Source organism: Lissotriton helveticus, chromosome 5_1 (genome assembly GCF_964261635.1).
Source record: "Lissotriton helveticus chromosome 5_1, aLisHel1.1, whole genome shotgun sequence".
Lineage (NCBI taxonomy): Eukaryota > Metazoa > Chordata > Amphibia > Caudata > Salamandridae > Lissotriton > Lissotriton helveticus.
The window spans coordinates 88,647,141-88,673,523 of record NC_136065.1 but is presented as its reverse complement, the minus strand read 5'-3'; the positions used below and the strand labels follow the sequence as shown (position 1 = coordinate 88,673,523).

Below are 26,383 nucleotides of genomic sequence, written 5' to 3'. Positions count from 1 at the left end.
CAAGCTCACTGTTACCTATTCTATTATAAATGCCTACTTGTATAGCGCTCTGCTAGCCATAACAAGGGGCACTGCCGGCCATAACAAGAGGCACTGCTGGCCATAACAAGAGGCACTGCAGGCCATAACAAGAGGCACTGCTGTCCATAACAAGGGGCACTGCCGGCCATTACAAGGGGCACTGCTGGCCATAACAAGAGGCACTGCTGTCCATAACAAGGGGCACTGCCGGCCATAACAAGAGGCACTGCTGGCCATAACAAGAGGCACTGCTGGCCATAACAAGAGGCAATATTCACCATAACAAAAGGCACTGCCGGCCATAACAAGGGGCACTGCCGGCTATCACTACGGGCACTGCCGGCCATAATAAGGGGCACTGCCGGCCATAACATGGGGCACTCCCAGCCATATCAAGGGACACTGCTGGCCATAACAAGGTGTTATCTATTTTTACCATGCCTTTTTCACATTACGCTCCTTGGTCGCCAGAGGTTAATTCCTGTCAGGAGGATTGACTGGTGTATTGCAACCTCCTCCATAAAAAAAGTAAATAGCTAGTCTCTATATAAGGATAAGTTATTGATATGCATGTAACAATATAAGGGGTCACCTGAAATACTTTGTCTATACATGGTGTTGAGCTATCAGCATAAATACAATGTATTTTGTATGCGGCTGTCAGACAACATGGGCTCACTGTGCATGGACCCCGTCAGATCATGCGTGTTCCCCTCATACATGTAAAGCTGCACACAAAATATGAATGAATATTTCACTTCCTTCTTTTGTTGCATTTACTGAATGTGTCTCACCTTCAGGAGGTCCCACGCTGGTACCTCACACTTCTTTTCTAAAGCTGTAATCAGGGCATTGAGAGAGGTGATTCGATTGGACAGTTTGATGATATTTGCATTTTCTACCAGGCTAATTTTCTTCTCCATCCCCTCCAGTCTCCTGTGCAGTGTTTGTTCATTTTCTTTCAGGGGTTGACGTCGTTTTTCAAATTCAGATTCAATTTTCTGCTTCTCAGTTGTTAACTTGTCCTGTCAGAAGCAAAGAAAAGCTGGTTAGATATTATGAATCTTCCTTTCTTAGGGTGCGAGCTATCAGGTGATGTATGTCTCACCCTCACCCGGAATAAGAGGGTGTGAGTTATGAGGTGAGGTATATCCCACCCAAACTTGGAATAGTAGGATGTGAGTTATCAGGTGTGGTATGTCTTGTAGTGTAGTTCCTATATTCCCAATAGGCTCTGCGCATTGGAATAACATAAACAGCAATTTAGACGTAGGACTGAGGTCATCTAGGTCTCTACTGACTATGTTAGACTTAATTAGTTTTGCCAGCTAGCTCAGAGGTCAATAGAAACTTTCTCGAATGTTCAAGAAGGAGTTAACTTTCCTGATTTAGACAAGAAGGGATTCGTTTTTGACAACCGCATAAACATGACAACTTTGCTCCCTCAGAATAAAGAGTATATCTCTAGAGTCGTGTGAAAACAATAGACAATTATTTCACTCAGTCAATCGTGCATACTTAATTTCACCAGAGTGCAGAGAAATAGAGAGACAGGCATTTTCAATCAAAGGTGTTATTTATTGAGCAGTCTTCTTTCTCATGCAAGAGAAATGAGTTGCCACAATTGCAATACTTATCATGAAGTAAAGTGCGTACAGTAAAAGGAGTATTATGAAATAATACTGTAAAAGCATTGATATGGTTTCTTAGCCATATGATACTTTAAAATGGATCAAATATATACATACATAAAAACATTGACTAACGTACTCAACTGGTGCTTCTAAGATACGCCTACCCCGGTGTACCTGACCTAAGCCTAATACGTGGGAAGGAGTAAGTAAGTTGCAGTTTAAGTTCAGTTGGTTTTTTGCCAAGAATCTGAATCAAGAATTTTCTTAAGGATTTAGTCAGCTCCGTACCTTGGTAATAGAATGTAGGATGTCTTGTATCTCTCTCTCAGGACTAGATCTCCCAACAACCCGCAAGGGTGACTGGAAACACCGGAGCTGGAATTTCTCGGCAGGAGAAAAGACAGCGTCTCTCTCAGTGCGTCAAATGGGAGAGTCGGCTTCATTCGGCTCTCGCATCAGCTGGGCTTCGGGCAAGTAGATAGCCGCTCTGCTCCAAACCACCGTGTGTTTGCTTAAGGCAACGTTGGTATATTTATACCTGGAAGGTGCCGGGTTTGACGTAAGGTTGGACATAAGACGTCACTAAGAACTAACAGTTCTTTCTGGACTCCAGGAGTTCTTGTTCAAATCAAAACAAAAGCAGGGGGATTTCCCGGGCTGCTGGAGGCTTGGTTTGTTTAAAGAACGCGTTGTACTTTCTAGGAGTCTATGGGAGTAGCCGTGCCGTATTTGGACTGCATGGGCTATGACTAGATATGGACATGATTCCTATGCCTTTCTAAGGATATGTTTTGTTATAACCATATAAGGGCATGAATCCGGGATATCTTGATTAGGATCCTAGATAGATTCACAACAGTCTCATCCAAGGCTGGAAACTAGGGTGTGAGTTATCGGGTTAGGTATGTCCCACCCCAACCCAGAATGGTAGGGTGTGAGTTATCGGAGTTGGTATGCCTCACGCTAGCCCGGAATAAGAGTGTGTGATTTATCAGATGTGGTATGTATGCCATAGCCTGGAATAAGAGGGTGTGGGTAATCGGGTGTGGTAGGTCTCACCTTAGCCCGGAATAAGAAGGTGGGAGTAATCAGGTGTGGTATGTCTCACCTTAGCCCGGAATAAGAGGGTGTGAGTAATCAGATGTGGTATGTCTCGCCATAGCCCGGAATAAGAGGGTGCGAGTTATCAGATGTGGTACGTCTCAAGCTAGCCCGGAATAAGAGGGTGTGAGTTATCAGATGTGATATGTCTCACCTTACCCCGGAATAGGAGTGTGTGAGTTATCAGATGTGGTATGTCTCCCCTTAGCCCGGAATAAGAGGGTGTGAGCATCAGGTGTGGTATGTCTCACCTTACCCCGGAATAAGAGGGTGTGAGTTATCAGATGTGGTATGTCTCCCCTTAGCCCGGAATAAGAGGGTGTAAGTTATCAGATGTGGTGGTATGTCTCCCCTTAGCCCGGAATAAGAGGGTGTAAGTTATCAGATGTGGTACGTCTCAAGCTAGCCGGAATAAAAGGGGGTGAGTTATCAGATGTGGTATGTCTCACCTTAGCCCGGAATAAGAGGGTGTGAGTTATCAGATGTGGTATGTCTCCCCTTAGCCCGGAATAAGAGGGTGTGATTATTCAGGTGTGGTATGTCTCACCTTAGGCCGGAATAAGAGGGTGTGAGTAATCAGGTGTGGTATGTCTCACCTTATAGAGGGTGTGATTAATCAGTTATGGAATGTCACGCTACCACGGAATAAGAGGGTGTGAGATATCAGATGTGGAATGTCTCACCTTAGCCCAGAATAAGAGGGTGTGTGTAATCCTGTGTGGTAGGTCTCACGCTAGCCCTAAATAAGAGGGTGTGAGTAATAAGGTGTGGTAAGTCTCACCTTAGCCCGGAATAAGAGGGTATGAGTAATCAGGTGTGGTATGTCTCACCTTAGCCCGGAATAAGAGGGTGTGAGTTATCAGATGTGGTATGTCTCCCCTTAGCCCGGAATAAGAGGGTGTGAGAAATCAGGTGTGGTATGTCTCACCTTACCCCGGAATAAGAGGGTGTGAGTTATCAGATGTGGTGTGTTATGTCTCACCTTAGCCAGGAATAAGAGGGTGCGAGTATTTTTTTTTGCAGAGTTTTATATAGCGCGAACTTGACCTGAACCGAATCGGGTATCAGAGCACTTTACATAGCACCAGTTACGTTACATGAGGACACACATTCATTTTTGTTAGGCAAAGGGAGATTAAGTGATTTGCCCAGAATCACAGGAGGTTTAGCGTCGTTACCGAAACTCGAACCCAGTTCCTCAGGTCCGAGGTTGCAGTTAGCAGTTAGGCCAACTCTTCTCCTATTTATTTTATTTAAAAGGTTTTATAGAGTGCGAACAAGATCCTTGCGGATATCAGAGCGATTTACATTACATTAAGCAATGCTAATTCTACAACCAAATTAATGCAGGTAAATCAGTTATACATAAGATCCTTGCGGATAACAGAGCACTTACATTAAGTTATCAGATGTGGTATGTCTCACCTTAGCCCGGAATAAGAGTGTGCGAGTTATCAGATGTGGTATGTCTCCCCTTAGGCCGGAATAAGAGGGTGTGATTATTCAGGTGTGGTATGTCTCACCTTATAGAGGGTGTGATTAATCAGATATGGAATGTCACGCTAGCACGGAATAAGAGGGTGTGAGATATCAGATGTGGAATGTCTCACCTTAGCCCAGAATAAGAGGGTGTGTGTAATCCTGTGTGGTAGGTCTCACGCTAGCCCTAAATAAGAGGGTGTGAGTAATCAGGTGTGGTAAGTCTCACCTTAGCCCGGAATAAGAGGGTATGAGTAATCAGGTGTGGTATGTCTCACCTTAGCCCGGAATAAGAGGGTGTGCGTTATCAGATGTGGTATGTCTCCCCTTAGCCCGGAATAAGAGGGTGTGAGTAATCAGGTGTGGTATGTCTCACCTTACCCCGGAATAAGAGGGTGTGAGTTATCAGATGTGGTGTGTTATGTCTCACCTTAGCCAGGAATAAGAGGGTGTGAGTATTTTTTATTTTTTGCAGAGTTTTATATAGCGCGAACTTGACCTGAACCGAATCGGGTATCAGAGCACTTTACATAGCACCAGTTACGTTACATGAGGACACACATTCATTTTTGTTAGGCACAGGGAGATTAAGTGATTTGCCCAGAATCACAGGAGGTTTAGCGTCGTTACCGAAACTCGAACCCAGTTCCTCAGGTCCGAGGTTGCAGTTAGCAGTTAGGCCAACTCCTCTCCTATTTATTTTATTTAAAAGGTTTTATAGAGCGCGAACAAGATCCTTGCGGATATCAGAGCGATTTACATTAAGCAATGCTAATTCTACAACCAAATAAATGCAGGTAAATCAGTTATACATAAGATCCTTGCGGATAACAGAGCACTTTACATTAAGCAATGCTAAAACCTAAAGACAAAAAAACTAAAACAGGTAAATCAGTTATACATAACATCTCGTGCCAAACGGTAAAATAATAGGAACATATGATTGGATCAAGACACAGTCAAATAGGGTGACTAGGATGTTCGATGGACCCATATCATCATAAGGATTAAGGTAAGGGTATAGTTGATCTCGGGACTTATTTAGTCTAGGGTCAGATAAATTTTCCCACGAGAATCGCTTTTACTTCCTTTTTAAAAGATGCGATAGAGGGATTCAGTCTGGTTTCTGGGGGAAGAGTATTCCATATCCTGGGCACCACCCCCGAGAAGGATTGTTTGTATGTTTTTTTCTTGTTGAACCTTTGAGGTTTCAGTAGAAGATTTTCCGCACTCCTTGAGGATCTTATGCTCCCAGAGATCATTAGTTTCTGTACGAGGTACCTGGGTGCATTTTGATGTAAGGCCTTATGCGTCATGTACGCTATTTTTAGATGATTTCTGGCTTCAAGAGGTAGCCAATTCAGGGACTTTAAGATTGGGGATATGTGGGAACTTCTTTTCGAGCTGGTGATGAGTCTCGCTGCAGCATTTATTGAGGCTCTTAGGGGAGCTGTTGTAGCTTTTGGAAGGCCACACAGAGAGACAATTCCGTACTCCACCCGAGGAATAACTAGCGCTTGTACTGCCAGCTTGAAGTCATTAGCTGGCAGGAAGGGTTTCAGCTTCTTCAGTGTGTTTAACTTGAAGTTTGCTCCCTTTGTGGCGTTGCTAATGTGTTTCTGCATCGTAAGGTTGCTGTCAAGTGTTATTCCCAGTGATTTCGCGGAGTCCACAATAGTTGGTTGAACACGGAGTGCAGTAAGATGTTTGATCAAGTCTTGCATTATGGGGACTTTGGCGGATGATGCTATAAGGAGGAATTCAGTTTTTAGAGCGTTTAGTTTTAATCAGTTGTGGTATGTCTCACCTATGCCTGGAATAAGAGAGTGTGTGTAATCAGATGTGATATGTCTCATCTTAGCCCGGAATAAGAGGGTGTGTGTTATCAGATGTGGTATGTCTCACCTTAGCCCGGAATAAGAGGGTGTGGGTAATCGGGTGTGGTATGTCTCACGCTAGCCCGGAATAAGAGGGTGAGGGTAATGTGGTATGTCTCACCTTAGCCCGGAATAAGAGGGTGTGGGTAATCGGGTGTGATATGTCTCACGCTAGCCCTGAATAAGAGGGTGTGAGTAATCAGGTGTGGTATGTCTAACCTTAGCCAGGAATAAGAGGGTGTGAGTAATCAGGTGTGGTATGTCTCGCCATAGCCTGAAATAGGAGGGTGTGAGTAATCCGGTGTGGTATTTCTCACCTTAGCCCAGAATAAGAGGGTGTGAGTAATCAGGTGTGGCATGTCTAACTCGTCGCTGGAATAACAGGGTGTCAGTTAGCAGATGTGGTAAAACAAGCTGGAAAAAGAAGGGAGTGAGTAAGCAGGTGAGGTATGTCTCACCCCAGGCTGGAATAGTAAGTTCTGAGTTATCAGGTGAGGTATGTCTCACCCCAGGCTGGAATAGTAGGGTCGGAGTTATCAGGCGAGTTATGTCTCACCCCAGGCTGGAATAGTAGGGTCAGCGTTATCAGGTGAGGTATGTCTCACCCCAGGCTGGAATAGTAGGGTCTGAGTTATCAGGTGAGGTAAGTCTCACCCTAACCAGGAACAAGATTGTGCGATTAATCACATGTGGTATTTCTAAACTCAGGCTGGAATAAGAGGTTGTGAGTTATCAGGTGTGGTATGACTCACCCAAGCATGGAACAGTAGGGTGTGAGCTATCACCACCTTAGCTTAGAATAGAAGGGGGGGTTATCATGAGACGTATGTCTCACCCCAGCTCAGAATAAGCCAGTGTGAGTTATCAGATGTGGTATGTCTCACCCCAGCCCCGAATAAGAGGGCATGAGTAATCGGGTGCTGTATGGTGTACCACAGGTTGGAATGGAAGGGTGCGAGTAATCAGGTCAGGTACGTGTCACACTAGCCCGGAATAGTAGGGTGTCAGTGCAATCAGAGGGTAGCAGCTGTTGAAAGAGGAATGTCACTTCCTAGCCTCACCAAGACAAGCTGGACTCAGAACGTCTGAGGAGATAAACACACATCTAGTTGTGGTGGACTGGACTCCTCGGTATATACCTGGTAACTTCACCTCCTCAGAGCAACCAATACTACTAGAATCAATAACTCTAGAGGGAGAAAGGGTGGAGTAACTGCGTCAAGGCCCAGCTCACTTACAATAAAACCTCTAGTGTAAAGTGAAGTAAGTGGTGAGCGAGGTCTGGAGCGCAGCACTGCATCTTCACCACACACTCAAGCGGCTTAGAAGTGGTGAAAACTCATCGTCCTCCCGCTGCATCCTGTGGGTTGACTGGGTAACTTATTTCCTATGAGGAGTTAAGCATATCAAGGGTATTCGTTGAACTGTATGATGGTGCACATTGGGATGCTGAAGTCTCCAGCAGGGTAAACGAGTGTGCATCTCAACCAAATGAGAGGGGCTTCTATAAACAACAGAGGTGGAGCACCAAATAGACTCAAGTCAAGAACAGAAATCCTCTTTGGTGTACTCAAAGAAACATCAATTATAACCATACCATATACTCAAAAAAGCATCATCAGAGCATAAATGTACCCCAATCAAAAGAACTTAAGTGTAAAACCTGTTATTTAATAATAAAAAAAAAAAGAACAATGATATCATAGACACAATAAAAGTAAAAAAGCATATAATTAAAATCACTGTGCAAGTCTTGAGGGTATTTGGTTAGAAACACCACAAGTACAGAAGAAAAAATACACAATTCCACAGTATTTATGTGTTGGACTTGGCCCTTTTTGCAGGGTCATCCCTGAACTTTTTGCCTTCCTCCTCTATTTTCTCGGACCTGTTCTGTTGGTTTTATGACTCTGGGCACGTTACCACTGCTGATCAATGCTAAAGTGCATATGCTCTCCCTATTGTAAATTAATGTATGAATTAGCGATTCTATGATTGGCTGATTTGGTTTACTGGTCAGACCCTAGTACAGTGCACTGAATGTGCCCAGGGCTTGTAAACCAAATGCTGCTAGTGGGCTTGCAGCACTGGTTGTGCCACCCACAGAAGCAGCCTATAAATGTGTGTCTCAGGCCTGCCATTGCATGTAGTAGCAAGCCTCAGCCAGGCCTACTAGTGCAAGGGATTCGCCCTTCTCTGCTTAGAGTCCTTAGACCAATAGTAAGAAGTTGGCACAGAAACTGGAATAGAAAAGACAGAGTTTATTAAACCTTTTGAGGTGGAACTACATTCACACAACACCCTTCGGTATAGTATGAGGTAGCACACTGACTGGAAGGAGCTTGGTCCTTTTATACCCACACAGGGGCTGAAATGAAGGCGGTACAAGGCACAGAGTGTTGGTTTCAAATACATATAAGGTCATACAGAGAGGGTGCTAGCAACAAGTGGGAAGGGCTGACAGTAAGCTAATTCTGGTGGACACATCTTGACAGTTACAAGTTAGGAACAGCTGTAAGCTCTACTGGGCATGTGCAAAGCAAAGGAGGATAAATATATCTCGTCTCTAGGCAGATTTCAAGAGCAGTTAACAGGACCTCTGACCCTCTGGGCCGGTCACCCCACGCACCGGGCACACTCTCTGCGAGTGAGCAGGCTGCCCCCGATCCCGCCGAGTGCCGCCGCTGCCGGCAGCTGTGCTCTTGCTTTATTTGCTCTCACTCTGTCTCTGCGCTGTTCCCCGTGTTAATTACTTCGTTAGTCACCTCGCTCTAAGCATCACTGTACTGTATTGTAATTTCCTCTGTTGTGCCCCTGCCCTCTGATTTGCATTCTGTATTGTCACCTCGCTCTAAGCATCATTGTTCTGTTTTGTATCTTTCTCCGTTGTGCCCCTGCCCTCTGACTTGCGTTTTTTGTTCACCCCTGGTGTAGCCAGCCCCGGTCGCGTTTCCCGCCCGCTCCCCGCCGCTGCCCCCCTGCGGCCCCGCCCCCTTCCGTCTCTCTCCCTTCCCATTCGCCGCCCCGCTCCCGCCTCCCAGCTGCTCCTCCCTCGCTCCGCCCCCCCACTCTCCTCAAATGGCAGAGTGGCAAACGCGCAGCGTTGACGTGCAACGGGCGAACCGATTGTGCGCCGAAGGCGCGCCAAAGGTAAGCCCGTCTGCACCCGTCCGCGCTTGGACCGCGCCTAGCGCCCGAACCCCTGGCCCCCGCAGACACCAGCCCCCCCGCCGGACCTACAACTCCACCGATCTCAACGCACTCAACACCGGCCGGATCCCAGGATGCTACCGAGCCACCCCGAGACGCACCCACGGACCCTTCAGCTACCACTCCTGCAAGTTCACCTGCATCCGGACCTGCACCGCACCTGCCAAGCCGAACCCCAGCAACAACCACCTGAAGTGCCTCCTGCTCAACACACGCTCCGTCCACAGACACGCCGTTGAACTCTGGAAACTCCTCGACACCACATCCCTAGACGTCGCCTTCCTCACGGAAACCTGGATGAACACCTCCTCAGCACCCGACATCGCCATCGCCATCCCGGACGGATACAAGATCACCCGGAAGGACCGAGGCAACCAGACCGGAGGAGGCATCGCCATCATCCACAGGAACACCATCCGCATCACGACCAACTCCGACGACACCCTCAGAGCCGCCAAACACCTGCACTTCCAGATCCACACCGACCCCAAGACCACCCTCAGAGGCACCCTCATCTACAGACCCCCGGACCACGCACACAATTCAGCGAAGACATCGCCGACTTCATCAGCCCACACGCCCTCCCCTCCGCGGACTACATCCTCCTCGGGGACCTCAGCTTCCACCTGGAGAACAACAACTACCGCAACACCACCACCCTGCTGGAAAACCTCGCCAACCTCGGTCTCAAGCAGCTGGTGACCACCCCCACCCACTACGCCGGACACACACTCGACCCAGTCTTCTCATCCAGCAAGGACATCGTCTTCAGCCACGCCACCGGACTCCACTGGACGGACCACAGCTGCATACACTTCAGCTTCAGAAGAACAGTCCACCACCACCAGCAACAAGTCGCACGCAGAAGCTGGAACAAGATCACAGCCGACCAGCTCGCCGCATCCCTGAGCCAGCACCCCCCCACCAGCTCAGAGGACCCCAGCCAGGCCACTGACAACCTCATGAAATGGATCAGCAAATGCGCAGACGACCTCGCCCCACTGAAGACCCCGCCCAGCACACCCGGCAGTAAGAAAGCACCCTGGCTCACCGATGAACTCAAGAGCTCCAAGAAGAACTGCCGAGCCCTCGAAAGAGCCTGGCGCAGAGACCCAACACCAGACAACATGACCACCCTCAAGCTCGCCACCCGAAAACACCATCAACTGATCCACGCCACCAAGAAAACTGCATTCAAGGAACGACTGGACAACAACGCACACAACAGCAAGGAACTCTTCAACATCGTTAAAGAGCTCTCCAACCCCAATGCCGGAAACAACGACATCACCCCATCGCAAGACCTCTGCAACTCCCTCGCCTCCTACTTCCACAACAAGATCGCGCACATTCACAACCAACGCTCCCCACGACCACACCTACGCCCCCCATCACCACCCTCCGTGTCTGGACCCCGATCAACACCGAAGAAACCATCCGCACGATGAACACCATCCACTCCGGATCTCCAACCGACCCCTGCCCTCACCACGTCTTCAACAAGGCAGACGCTGTCATCGCACCCCACCTGCGGGACATCTTCAACACCTCCTTCGACACCGCAACCTTCCCGGAGAGCTGGAAGCACGCCGAACTCAGCGCTCTACTGAAGAAACCATCAGCGGACCCCACCGAACTCAAAAACTACCGCCCCATCTCGCTCCTCCCGTTTCCAGCCAAAGTCATCGAGAAGACCGTCAACAAGCAACTGGCCGCCTTCCTCGAGACGAATGGATCCCTCGACCTCTCGCAGTCTGGCTTCCGGGCCAACCACAGCACCGAGACCGCCCTCATCGCAGCCACCGATGACATCCGAGCCCTGCTCGACAACGGGGAGACAGCAGCCCTCATCCTCCTGGACCTCTCCGCGGCATTCGACACTGTCTGCCACCGCACCCTAATGCAGCGCCTCAGCAACGTCGGAATCCAGGAGAAGGCACTGGAGTGGATCATCTCCTTCCTCGCCGGAAGGACATAGAGAGTCCGCCTACCCCCGTTCAGATCAGAAGCCACCGAAGTCATCTGCGGCGTCCCTCAGGGCTCCTCGCTCAGCCCCACCCTCTTCAATGTCTACATGAGCCCCCTTGCGGCCATCGCACGCAAACAACCTCAACATCATCTCCTACGCTGACGACACTCAGCTGATCCTCTCCCTCACCAACGACCCCACCACCGCCAGAGCCAACCTACACGAAGGGATGACAGACGTAGCCGAGTGGATGACGACCAGCCGGTTGAAACTGAACTCAGACAAGACGGAAGTCCTCATCCTGGGCTCCTCACCCTCCGCCTGGGACGACTCCTGGTGGGCCCCCGCCCTGGGCAGCGCACCCAAACCGACAGACCACGCACGCAACCTGGGCTTCATCCTGGACTCCTCCCTCTCCATGACCAGACAAGTCAACGCCGTCTCCTCGTCGTGCTTCAATATCCTCCGCATGCTACGTAAGATCTTCCGGTGGATCCCCACCGAGACCAGGAAGATGGTCACCCAGGCCCTTGTCACCAGCCGATTGGACTACGGCAATGCCCTCTACGCTGGAACCACCGCCAAGCTCCAGAAGAGACTCCAGCGGATCCAGAACGCCTCAGCAAGACTCATCCTCGACATCCCCCGACACAGCCACATCTCCGGATACCTCAGAGACCTGCACTAACTCCCGGTCAACAAGAGAACCACCTTCCGTCTCCTCACCCACGCTCACAAAGCCCTACACAACCAAGGCCCTAGATACCTCAACAGCTGCCTCAACTTCTACCCTCCAACTCGCCAGCTTCGATCGTCCAGCCACGCCCTCGCCGCCGTCCCCCGCATCCGAAGAGCCACAACAGGAGGAAGGTCCTTCTCCTACCTGGCCGCCAAGACCTGGAATTCCCTCCCGACCCACCTCCGCCTGACCCTAGACCACCTCGCCTTCAGGAAGAAGCTCAAGACCTGGCTGTTCGAGCAGTAGCGGACCCCCCTCCCCAGCGCCTTGAGACCCTCCGGGTGAGTAGTGCGCTATATAAATGTTCTGATTGATTGATTGATTGATTGATTGAAGGTAGGACAGAGCACATGGTGAGCACATGGCAAACAAAATGGCTGACAGAAATGCAAAATGGATTCCATAAACGGACAAGATAATCTCTAAATACAGGATGTCTTCTTTTAATGCTTAATCTAATCGCTGTTAATGTACAACAGACGGCCCTTTCAGCATTAGCTGAAGACATTCGTCTGTCTAGGGTAATCTAGATCTGCATCCTGTACATTGATGTTCATCATCTCAGTAACTTCACTATTTAGCATTTGTTGTTCTTTTGTAATACCTCTTTCCACAGGTGTACAAGCAGTGATGCACATGGAGCAAATCATGGGACCACATTGTATAGAAGTACAGCATGTAAATAGTATCACCAGCAGTATACATAGAATAGTCAGTAGCTTCCAGCCCCAAGTAACAAAGAGTGTCCATATCCAGTTTGAAAATGTCCATGTATCAGTCTCTGGGTAAATGTCTGCAGCATTCTTATGTAGCTTAGAGATTGGGTCATAAACTGAAGGCGAATGGTCTGGGATAAAGCCGCAGCAACTGCTACCGATGATGCGGCATTCACCACCTCGATCAGCCAAAATCACATCAAGCACCATCCGATTTTGGAGTGCTACAATTCTTGCAATTTGCAGTTCTTCTGTATTGTTCCCAAGTGCCATAGCTGTCTGATTGGTGACAGCTTCTACTACACGAGTCAATCGTCTGATCTTTCTACTATTTAATGCAGCACCCACGAAGAAAAACAAACCCAAATTGAAATCGACATATTGTTGCAGAGCGGTGTCTGTCTGGTCAACCTCGTCAGTACTTGTGCGTTTATATCTATTCTTAGAAATATCATTATACAGTTTCAGGTCAAGATGATATGATGTAGGTGCTAAAAACACAGGGGGTAACAGAAATGATATATAACATACCCCTGACCAACCAACAGGTAATTGATAATATCCTTTATTACCACACACAAAATAGGTGTTATGTGATGATATAAAGCTGCTATTATTAACACCCTCAATGTTTAATACAGTAGTACATTCACTTCGTCCCACGGGAATTCTCCCAACACTGCCAATACATAAATCTGCTTTTGCTCTGGTTACAGAAATCACAAAGGGTCCAATGTTCTTCATATTCCTCACATTTGTGAAGACATATGGTGTCGAAATATTGTCCGGTTGGTATTCATCCCATTCCCATTTAGTCCCTTTAGCTTGAGGATAGCCATCTTTATCTTGGTAACATTCTTTATTCAATCGAAAATGATTCCACCTATTGAAGGTTTCCCATAAGCAAACAAAAGGGCATAACAAGCTTGACATGAACCATTATGAGAAAACGGTAGAGAAATAAAAGGCGTTCCTCCTTACTTCTGGTGTGCAGGTATCATCCCACAAACCCAATAATTGGTAGTATTTGTAGCATTATGGGTATGATGCAACATTTGAATGAATGTATTATTCAGATAGGACTGTCGATGTTTCTGCTCATGATAAGGAAGAGTGTAATAGTAGTGTTCCAGTGGAGCTGAAGTAGTTGCAACAAAAAGCTGTTGAGCAGGAACTGCTTTTTCAATGAACCAAGTGGTTCTTGCCACAACCACCAGGGCAACAACAAACCCTACAGCACAAATTATTTTCTTATTCATTTCAATTGAAAACGATGCTCGATCTTTCTAAGAACCTGTTGAAAACAATCGTTGGAGCTCTTATCCCTTGGGTAGCTGCTGATTTCTTCACCACGAGCCAAGACGGGTGTCACTACACTAATGCAGGGCTGATTTCCCCCCCCCCCCCTTGCCTCATTGGCTCTCCGTTTCACAAACCCAGGGCGGTAGCTCAACCAGTCTCGTTCAAAACTGCAGATTCTTTCCTTGGTCTCAAATTGTATCGCGATGCTCCAGAAATATCCAGATGACTTCCGTAGACTCGTCAGATGAGATAGCTTGACCCTTCTCCGTTTCCAGAATCTCTAGATGGTCGATCAGCACAGCAGGTTCCACCAAGGTGGGCGATACGCGCTTGCAATGCGTGGCATGGAGCCAGTTATTTCTGTTCGTCACTCGAACTGCTGTCCTTGTAGCCAACAGCACCTGCTCTGGACCTCGCCTCCAAGCTGTTTGATCTGTCGAAGACCTTGACCATCACGTGGTCAACAGGACGGAGTTCATGGGCCACACCTGTAGATCTATCAGGAAGAGCTTCTCGAACCTGTTGATGAATAGAGGTCAAACTGTCAGTTAACTGTGCCAAATAATCATTCAACAGAACACAAGGTAAGTATAGGGCGTGGCTTAGGAACTCCCTAAATGTTCATCGGTCTTCCAAATACTACCTCATACGGTGTGAGACATGATCGTGAGTGTGGTACGGATCTTATAGACAACAGTGCCGAAGGCAATGCATCTGGCCGCTTTAGGGATGTGGAAGCCAGTATTTTCGCCAGCCTCAATTTTAAGGTAGCATTATACATTTCCACCGATCCTGCGGATTGTGGGTGGAAGACTGCATGGAACTTCTGTTTGGTCCCTAATCCTTTCATGACATAATAAACAACTTGCCCAATAAAATGGGGTCCGTTGTCACTCCATAAAGTTTTACAAACACCATACCTAGGAAAAAATTCCTTCAGAAGCACCTTTGCTGTGGCGTTCTAGCTGGATGTAATCCATCTGCAAAACTTCAAAAGGTGCGGTTGGAGTAGCAAACCCTCCTGTGGGAGTTCGTGTCCCTTTTCCAGGATTGTACTGCCAACAGATCAAACAGGACTGTACCACTCTTTTAGCTGTGCTGGCAATTTCAGGATGCTCCCAGACTTGTGTAAGCAATATAGTTATTGCTAGAGCTCCAACATGTGCCATTTGAACCATAGGTTGTAAATAGGCTGCAGGCAATTTCCACTTGTTCATATCTTTATTACGCCATCAACCCTCATCGTCCAACATTCCGCCTTTGGACCACTGTTCAAGTTCTTCCACAGAGGCATATCTCTATATTCAACACTTCCTCTCTAGCATCATGCCAACGCTCAGCTTGTGATTTTACTACGTACATAGGTGTAATGCTTCGCTGTATTGCAGTTTCGCGAGCTACACGATCTGCAAAGGCATTTCTTGTCCTATTTTGTCAGTGATCTTCTTGTGTGCGCTACACTTCATAATGGCAACTTTCTTTGGTTATGTAAGTGCAGTCAAGAGATTATGTACTAGTTCTCAGTGCATTATCTGCAGCCCGTTGGATGTAAGAAAGCCTCTTTCCTTCCAGAGTAGGCCAAAATCAGGAACCACTCCAAAAGCATAGCGGCTATCCGTGTAAATGTTCACACACAAGTCAGTGCTACGTTCACACGCTCGAGTCAAAGCTATTAGTTCAGGTGCTTGAGCCGACTTCTGAGGTATGCGAGCTGTTTCCACTACTGTCTCAAGCATGGTGATTGCATAGGCGGCTGAGGTCGTGCCATCTGGTAACTTCAAACAAGACCCATCAACCCACAGTTCCCCATCTACATCTGAAAGGGGCGTATCTTGCAAATCGATGCGACCCTTTGTCTCTTCCTCAGTAAGCAATATACAATCGTGAGGTTCCTTTGACTGGGACTGAGTCACAGGATATGGCAACAAAGTGGCTGGGTTTAGTGTTGTCAAAAAAGGAGGGGTTTGGCCCAAAGGATTAGAGGGTAGGTAGGGCCAGTTATACTACATAAGAAAAAAATTACCTATGCCTCTAGTGACTTCACAACACTTATTCATATGAAGTAAGATGAACGCAAACTAATACGTTTACCTTAGCAGTGATTTCTGCCTTTTATTTCATTATTTTTTTTTATTAATATCTTTGATCACAAAAAGAACACAGTCAACAAAACGAAATACCACATTAGTACTTACACAGTGAAAATGAACAACGTGAAAATGTGTTTAGACATACAATTACAAATAAACTCATAATAATCAAACATCAATATAAACGAATGAAATGTCACGAAGAACAATCAATATAAACACAATACGAAATACAAAGTTGTCATACAAAATGATAAATTAGACAACTAACACCCTTATATTTAGGATAAATCAATTCCTCTGAAATATCAGGGACATAAGGGGGTGTATTTGCAATATTTAACCAAGGATTTGAGTTCCTTTGTCTGCTGACGCGTTTCGAGTGCCAGTTAAATCAATTGCCGCACTCTCATCAGGGCTGGGTTAGTCTCTCACGAACAGACTGTGTGACAAAAAAGGGGGAGAAGGGTTTGAGTTTTTATTAAAAAAGGCGCTTCCCAAAACCCTAATTCTTTCTCTATCGGAAAAAGTTAGTGGTCACATACCTGCATTCTGCCGGTTTAATGTGACCATCCGCAATATGTGACACGCAGTGGTTGCCAATCTGCAATAAAGTACATTATAAATGATTGAGCACATGGGGCGTAAGTCTTTTGTCTGATACCTATGTATAGGGGGAAGGAGGGAAAAGTTGCGCTCAGTTGTCACGTTTTCAAATTTATATAAACAGACACCGCGAAATTGCATGTATTATTTCTTTTGCAGAAGTAAAGACCTGCAATTGCTGTCTATTGCTTACAAATTGTTTTAGCCACACAATATTGAAAACCAGGTAACCTTTATCCCTCCTTCCCCCTATTGTGAGCAAGACTAACCCAGCCCTGATGAGAGTGCGGCAATTGATTTAACTGACACTCGAAACGCGTCAGCAGGCAAAGGAACTCAACTCCTTGGTTAAATATTGCAAATACACCCCCTTGTGTCCCTGATATTTCAGAGGAATTGATTTATTCTAAATATAAGGGTGTTAGTTGTCTAATTTATCATTTTGTATGACAACTTTGTATTTCGTATTGTGTATATATTGATTGTTCTTTGTGACATTTCATTCGTTTGTATTGATGTTTGATTATTATGAGTTTATTTGTAATTGTATGTCTAAACACATACCCACAATATTGTCTGGTGTATTTGGAGAAAGCAAAAATGGACATGGAGCAGTAAACTTATCAACATGGAGTGCAAGTGGTTGCGACAATGGGCTAAGGGTGGATGTTCCATCGAAACCTATCGATGTAATAGTTAAGCCAGACAGGGGAGCCCTAGGAATCAAGTGTTTGGACAAGGCGCTACGAGTAGCTCCTGTATCAACCAGAAACTGATCAGTAGCACCCAAAACATGTGCTGTAACATAGGGACCCTTCTGATCTACTGGAACTTCAACTGATTCCTTACCCCATCCTAGGAAATCCTATGCGTAAGCAGAATCTTGCAAATTAGACGACTCATAGTCGGACATTTGATATTGATTCCATCTGTCAAAAGTATTAGCCCCCTCTTGTCCACGTGTATTAGCATCAAACCTAGCACGATCATTTGTATTTCCCATAGGTCCTGAATATCCTGAACGATTTCTTATTTGTCCCCGACCACGTGAACCCTGCGGAGCACGTAGCACTGGACAAGTAGAAATACAATGTCTAAATTGTCTGCAATACGCACACTGATCAACAGACAAATCTACATGAGGATAGGGAGGAAAAGACGAACCATAAGATCCACGTCCACCTCTATTATTACCTCCAGAAGGTGGGCCATAAGCTTGAGCCATCATAACCTTTGTTTTTAACTCTTTAGATTTTTTATCCTCCTTACTTTTCGCTTCTAATTCTTGTCGTTCAGAATACTGAGCCATAGTTAAGAGAGAGACCGGAGAGGAGGTAGTCCATGAACTTTCACTCGCCTTTAGGCGACTCGCTATTTCTGGCAAAAGGTTTGTGACATATTTATCGACAAACAGATGCCTACCCGTGTCATCTGTCAATGTCTGACCACTGAAATCGTGGAATGCTTCTTCAAAGCGTGTGAAGAAGCCTGAAACTGATTCATCTATCATTTGCTTACAAGACGTTAACATAGTCCAGTCTATCTTTTTAGGGGGGAATTATTGTCTTTAATTTAACCAAGATAGCTGCTGGAAGATCTAAAATTAGCTGACACAGTTTTTGTGCAGGCTCTCTATCTTTATCTAATTGTTCTATATCTGGCCACAATGCCCCAAATACCACACGATCATCAACTTTACGCACAGTTTTCCACATATCAGGTGGTAATATTAATCCAAAAAACAAATCAATGTCAGACAAAGTCATAGTACAAGAGCTAATGGCACCCTCAATTTCTTCATAAAAAGCTGTTGGATTCTTTCGCGGATCGGGCAATGCATTTTTAAGAGCCATAACATCTGCTCTATTCCAAGGAGTGTAAACCCAATTATAAATAAAATACCCTTTCGCGTCGACAGAAGTCTTATCATCACTTGTACCTGTTCCTTTAGGAGGAACATATAAAGGCGTGGCTTCCCGCATGGGTTTCACATTTACAACATTCTTATCTGTTTCGAGCGTCGGAGCTCGTGCCATGTTGATTCAAGATGTTTGTGCAGCTGCGTCTGCTGCCTTTTTCTCCTCCCGCAAACGGACTGCTTCATCGCGTAGTTTAACAAAGCGTCTGATCGTATCAGCCACCTGGGAGAAGACAAAAGAACCTTCACGTAATTGCTTACAATCAGCTGCTATATCATCTGGCTCTACTTCCACCGAATGTTTCCTAAATCGCTCAACAACCTCTGTAGCCAATATCTCAGAAAAATATTTCTGTTCCTTTTCTGACCAATTCTAAATAGTATCTAGAAGTTCAGGAGCAGTGAAAGTACCACGATCGGCTTTTCGCGCTGCAGATCTAATTTCAGAGGAATGTTCGGTAGTTAACATTGAGCGAGTGTCTCGGGCTTTATACTGATCTGTAGGAGAGTCCTCATCTGACTCATTAGAAGCAGAAGGGAAAATATACGGAGGTGGAGAACGCTCTAATAACAAGAAATCATCTTGAGGTTTATTAAGGATAGGATAAAGAGGCCTACGAATAGCGTATTGGCCATTTATCTGTAACTGACGCTCCCTATCTTCCCTTTCTTTAATCTCTTTATCTTTCATTTCTAATGCTTCTGCATGCACACTTTTACGCAGTTCTTTTTCAATCAAGGCCTGTTCAAGCTTCATTCGCTCATGCACTTCTTTCTCCCACTTTCGCACACAGTCAAACTTGTCTTGCCTAGCTTTTTGCTTGAACATCCGTTACTCCACATACTGAATCTTTTGCAAATCAAATGACCCATGCATAGGCCAACGCAACTCAGGATCCTTACGGGTGTATTTATTCCACAATGTGCTCTACATTATGGACGAAATACCATATTTAATATATATACCCCTATTAGGTGTCCCCTCCGGGGGGCCGGTTGTGCTTCATCGATTCTCAAATTGGTACCACTACAAAAGCAACACATCTTACGAAGTGTACTGGAAACAGGCATGCCGAAAATAGTGCAAAATATGCAGTATTATAATCAAAAGTGGCGCTTAAAGTACTTCTTCATACTTTGCGTCGCTCAAATATTCTTAGAAGTAGAGAAAAATCTCATTACCTGCCTATATGTATTGCAACACATATATAATTTTCATATTCATAGGACAAGTTCAATATTTGGCCAATACAAATGCCACAGTAAGTGTTTCTAAACTACCTTACCAATCCAAGGCTTCAAACTTACAACAAGTGCCGTAAAACGGCTCTTACCAATCAAATGGTGTCCAGGTTCCCACTGCCAAGTTATCAAATCGACCAAACGGTCACTGCACAGCGAATCAACGGAAGAGATCTCAGTCGAGGACCGGCGCCACCTGGATGGTCAGATCAGAAAGAAAGGAAAAACACAGTGGATGCCAAGACTCGGGTCTCCTCCGGCAGTGATCACGTCCAAAGCGGGATTCCAATCCTTCATCTTGACCAGTCCTTCTGGCATCCGAGTCACCGATGAGCCCCACGTTGGGAGCCAATTTGTAGTAGGAAGCCTCAGCCAGGCCTACTAGTGCAAGGTATTCGCCCTTCTCTGCTTAGAGTCCTTAGACCAATAGTAAGAAGTTGGCACAGAAACTGGAGTAGAAAAGACAGAGTTTATTAAACCTCATGAGGTGGAACTACATTCACACAACACCCTTCGGTATAGTATGAGGTACTGACTGGAAGGAGCTTGGTCCTTTTATACCCACAGAAGGGCTGAAATTAAGGCGGTACAAGGCACAGAGTGTTGGTTTCAGTAACATATAAGGTCATACAGAGAGTGTGCTAGCAACAAGTGGGAAGGGCTGACAGTAAGCTAATTCTGATGGACACATCTTGACTGTTACAAGTTAGGAACAGCTGTAAGCTCTACTGGGCATGTGAAAAACAAAGGAGGATAAATATATCTCGTCCCTAGGCAGATTTCAAGAGCAGTTAACAGGAAGGTAGGACAGAGCACATGGCAAACAAAATGGCTGACAGAAATACAAAATGGATTCCATAAACGGACAAGATAATCTCTAAATACAGGATGTCTTCTGCTAATGCTTAATCTAATCGCTGTTAATTTACAACATGCAGAGCCTGTGTGCAGTCGGGTACTGCCATGTTGACGGAGCATGTGCACCCACTTGCCAGTCACTAAACCTTCCCTTTTTCTTCATATAAGACACCCCTATGGTAGGCCCACGGGCAGGATGCATTGTAAGTAAAAGGTAGGACATGCCCTGGTGTGTGTGACATGTCCTAATATTGAATTACAGCCATTTTCGTTTTTCACTATTGCAAGGCTACCTCTTCTCCATAGACCAGAATGTGCAGTTAGATTATTACATCTCATAATCCTAACTGAATCAGGGAACACGGTAGAAATTTGAGTTTAGTATGCTTGAACTCAGAATGATGGAAAACTGTATGTGACTGGAATCACCAGCCTCAAAGATTTGCAAACTTTTTATTTGAAACACGATTGTTTCTTCACAATTTTATCCGTGCATTCAAAAAATCTTTCATATGATTGAGTTTCCATCGATTTATCTTTATTTATGTTGTTCTCTTTTTCATCACTTCATGATTCAATTGATTTGAAATTTTTTACATCATTATTCGGCCCAACAAATGCTTTTTACAACACCCAATGCATTTCGGGTTGTGAGAATGACCCTTCTTCAGGGGTCTACAAAGGAAAAATACAGGACCAGTTCAGTAGTTTTTGCGTTGGAAAAACCAAAAAACATGCATTACTATTTACAAAAACAAATATATCAATGTTTATCAGACGTATGTTGTATGAGATACATCCTGTATGAATGTGGCATTGTGATACTATCAGCATAAGTATGTAGCGTAGAATCCAGTGAGGTTCCGTGAAAATCGTTACGGTGTTTCGTGCATTGCCGAATATGGACGAGTTTGGTATCTATGAACCGTAAATGGCGATCCCGGTAAGTGTACGCGTTTTCGTTACACTACTTGAAAACGGTTCGCCTAAATGACGTGTTTCTTACCTAAACCCTCGGGTTCCATTTTAGATACGGCATCCATTTTGTTTCTTGCCCTCACGTAGTCAGCGAGCAGGCAACTGTTCGCCTCATGACCCCTTTGGTTTCCCAAGCCATACGGAAGACGCATATTCCTTTCATGCGTCTTTATGACCGGAGGAATGACACTGCAGAGGCAAATGGCTCAGCTTGAGGGTAATCTTGCCGTGCCGGCCTATTGTTTCAGCCGTGCATGTGCTGAGATCAAGCTCTTTGATCCTATGATCATGTTTCCAATATTACCCCCACACTCTTTTCTCTAGGTGTGCCTGACTTCCTAGCAGCTGTTCTTGTCTCTTTTCTCTTGCTCATTTACAACTCAAGTGGAATGTGCCTAACAATGGGAAGATGTGCTTTTACAGTTGGGAACCGGTAATGTTACTGTGATTATGTTCCGGGGTTCTGAAAGCATGAAAGCGACCCTTTCTTGAAGTTTATTGTGGGAACTGGGTTGTAACCTTTTGTTCACATGTTGTGCAATGGCAAAATCTTGTATAAAAGAGAGCGACTCACATATGCAATTCGAAGCAGACTCGTAGAACCTACACGCTGTTGTACTTCTAGTGACTTTTGCCTCCCTGCAGTAATAAACTCTGATCTTTGACGCCGAAGGAAGTCTCCCGTGTCTCTGTCTTTAGTGCGCCGAAACAGGTATCCCACGGAGGTTATAGGTGTTGTTCCCTGGCACCGCTGGGCCTTAAATATCCCAGTCCTTCAGTTGGCGCCCAACTCGGGGCGACATCGGCGGTACCGGTCCAAAGCCTGACGATTGTGAGGAACTTCGTGTGAAATCTCCGAGGAAAAGGTGTACCCCGCTTCATCGATCCTGTTGTCGAAATAAGTGGTCCGAAGATTTTTCCCGCGAAGATTCCCGCCTCCTGACGGCTGCGACGGACCGATGCCCTGACTGTCGACCTGTTTTCGACGCCTGGCGTAGACCTTTCGTACAAGCGAGATGATAGACGGGCCTTCCTGGTGACGCCATTGAAGCTCTCAGTTAAGTATTGTGGGTCGCTCCCAGTCCTTAGTGGTTGTTGCAGCTTATTGAAGCTTTGTTGTATGCATGGTTCCATTGCATTTGTGGTTCTTAGTTGTTGGTTCTTAGTTGTTATTTGACAATTGCAATTGCCAAAAACCGAGGGTTTTGTCTTCCACGAAGAATTGGTGCTTCGGTAACCCTTGAAGTTTGATACTAGGTTAGCGTGCACGATGCCTAGCCATAGTGGATTTCTTGGTTTCTTTAAATATTGCAACAAGGATTCCCGGTTGGAGGACTCGTGTCCGATACCCCCAGTTGGAACTCCGATATATGAGCTTTATAGTCGACATGGTGTGGGTCCTATTATTTATAATAAATATTGGGTCCGTTACACGAAAAAAGATGGTGTCCTTAGTTGGCCACCACATGGAAGTTTTGAACTTACGATTTTAGATAATCTAGAAGCTAAATTATTTAAAAAGAAAGCTAGGCCAGCTATGTTTGATTCTTTTCGGTTGTGGCGTAAAGAGGCCAAGCAGAAAGAAATCAAACAGCTTAAAAAGGATCGACGAGAAGGTGTCGTTCCGATAATGCAAGTTGTACAGCAATGTCAGCGAGATAAAGAAGAAAAACAAATAGAAGTTTCCACTAGATTACATCACAAGAGGATAGACAAATGTTATCCGGTTTTACCAACTAGTCCTGATAAGAAAGAGGAGGATCCGAAAGAGGATCCCCTGTTAACGTATTTCATGAACTCGCCACCTCCTTATGCACAGGGTGCTACAGCCCCTGTAGTTCCTCCTGTAGTTCCTCCTGTGGTACCGCCTGTAATTCCTCCTGTTGTCCCTCCTGTTACTCCAGCGGCTGCGGGTCAGCCCGTTGTTGGTCCTACGTTTGTCCCACCACCTGTCCCTATTCCTACTGTTCCTGTGCCTGTACCTCCTCAGCCTCTTATCCCTGCTACCCCGACTACCTTGCCTGTTTCTACTACGCCTACTTTCACTTCTAGCGTTGTTGCTCCTGTTCTTCTTCTCCTTCTGTTCGTAATCGTATCCCTAATGCTGTTGCTACCCTTTATTCACCGCTTACTGGTCCGTTATTTCCACTTGATCTTTCTGAAACTCCCCAGAGACGGAGTCAGATCCCTAGTGGAAGGGAAAAAGAGACGTTAGTGACAATGGCACGTAGGTGGATAAGACACCCTGCCAACTACCCTCCACGCATGGTTTTCGAGACGTTTTCTCAGTTTAATGAGCCTACGCAGAGATCCGTGTTTGAAGAAATGTGTAACCTTTTGAGGGAAGAATGGTATAATGATGATTTAGATAATGTACCGCCCGATGTGACTGAGCTTCAGAGTCAATTCTCGAACGGTATGGTTGTGGGTGGAGATGTACGGCGTGCACTAGAGCGACTGTTAGCCAACAGATCCTCAGTGCCTTCTCGTGTATTATTTAATGATGACACCGACAAAACGAAAACGAACGCTGGTCAGTATCCTATGCAAGAGGTTCCGCCACTTTGGGTGCCAGGTGATCCACAAGCTCACCCTCCGGTTTTACCGCATTTTCGAAGAGTTTGGATACACCTCCCATGGAAACGATCCGAAGTGTTGCAAGTGAAGCAATCTTTGCCTGATCCGCGTAAGAACCCGGCTGGTTACTATAAGGAGTTATCCCAATTGGTGGACGCTTCTGTTATGAACCTTGCCGACATCGACATGCTGTTTGGTAATGTCGTACCGCAGCCGGTTTGGGCGAAAATTGCGATTCTCATATTTACATGACTAGAGAATCTGGATTTCATTAAAGACTCGGAGGCTGACATTATGCATACATCTTTAATGCAGATCCCAGCAGCCGCATCACAATATAACAGTTCCAAAACAGAACAAAGGCAACAGCTAAGAGCCATGAGCCAACAACACACAGCCTCTTTTAAATGAGGAAAAAAGTAGAAAAGTTCAGGAAGAGATCAAAGGCTTGAGTAGAAACTCCACAACGATGGAAGGCAGAACATCACGAAACTTGACTGTAGAAGGAAGAAATCCAGGAAGGATGTCCCAGGAAGTTCTCTTGAGAGACGAATTCAGGATCAGGCAACATCTGAAAGGACAAAGGAATTAGACCAAGAAGCCCAAACGAAACCAATCCAAACATGTCATAAGAGGAAAAACAAAGGCAGTAAGCATTGCAATACATTACAATAAATTGTACATGGTAAAATGCAAAAATTGAAATGCCTCCGGTGGAGGGAGGGGGGGATAATGTCAGCCTCCGAGTCTTTAATGAAATCCAGATTCTCTAGTCATGTAAATATGAGAATCGCAATTTCATTACAAGACCGGAGGCTACATTATGCATGTTGGAAGCTTCCTAAAACAGCATCAGACATGTGTTGGATAGGTTTACAATAATGACGTGCAAAGGTACCGGCATTGGACCAGTCAGCAGCTTTCAAGATGTCATCCAACCTACCTCCAGACCAGAGTGATTTGCTAGCCATAGCACCTCTAAGGGAGTGAGCTTGAAATTTTGTCAAATCCACTCCAGCTAAGCTCATAATGGATTTAATCCATCTAGCAATAGTGGGGGAGCTAATAGCTCTATGAGGTCTAACAAAGGAAATAAGTAATTGATTAACGCCGACTGGACGAAGTCCAGACATTCTAAGGTCATACTCTTTCATGCAGTCGACAACGCAGAGTTTAGGATGAAGGTCAAAACGAGGATAAAAAATGGAGTCAGACATAGTTTTTGTCCTCCTGTAGACGTCAAACTTAACGCCAAACGGGTTATAAGAGCGATAAGTAATATCCAGGGAACGAATGTCTGAAGACCTTCTGCAAGAAACAAGGCATAGAAGGGTAGCCAGTTTAAAAGAAAGATTCCTCCTGTTAAGGAGAGAGTTAGAGGGCCAGTCCGAAAAGAGACGAAGAATCAAATCAACGTCCCAAAGGACGTCATATTTGGGTCTAGGAGGCCTTTTGATACGAATAGCCTTCATGACCCTACAAATAATGACATTTTTACCAATGGACCTACCATTAACAAGGGAATGGCCTGCAGAGATTGCAGATCTAAAACAGTTAATAGACCTGTAACTAAGACCTTTCTCGAATTGCTCAACCAGGAAGTTGGTCACATCAACAATAGGGGCCTCCAAGGGATCCAGGTTCCTTTCCAGGCACCAACAAACCCAGAGTTTCCAGATTCTATTGTATCTATAATGGGTGCCTGGGGCCCAAGACTCCCTGAGGAGGATTGAAGCTGAGTCCGAAAGGCCTGAGATTTCGTTAGATCTCCTGACACCTTCCAGGCAAGAAGGGATAAACTCCGATTGAGGATAAGAGGGTGAATGCGACCGTCCGAGTCTACGAGGAGATCCTCCAGTGAAGGGAACGCTGCAAGTCAATTCCAGGGCAGTGGGAAACCAGGCCTGGGAGGGCCAGAAAGGAGTTATTAAAAGGAGGAGACACTTGTCGTGTCTCACCTTCTGAAGTACTCGCTGAATCATTGAAAAAGGAGGGAAGGCATAACCCCGGAGATTGCCCCAATGTTGGAGGAAGGAGTTGAATGCCCGAGCACCCGGGTCGGGCAT

At 45.8% G+C, this 26,383-nt stretch overlaps 1 protein-coding gene across 1 annotated transcript in view; it reads right to left on the bottom strand.

Moving 5' to 3' along the window:
• The window catches only part of LOC144754188 (E3 ubiquitin-protein ligase TRIM39-like), a 174,323-nt gene that overhangs the window by 113,129 nt on the left and 34,811 nt on the right, over positions 1-26,383 (bottom strand). The window contains exon 2 of the mRNA XM_078641771.1: positions 816-1,046. Within this exon, the coding sequence (XP_078497897.1) occupies positions 816-1,046 (231 nt within the window). The remainder of the gene's footprint in view (positions 1-815; positions 1,047-26,383) is intronic.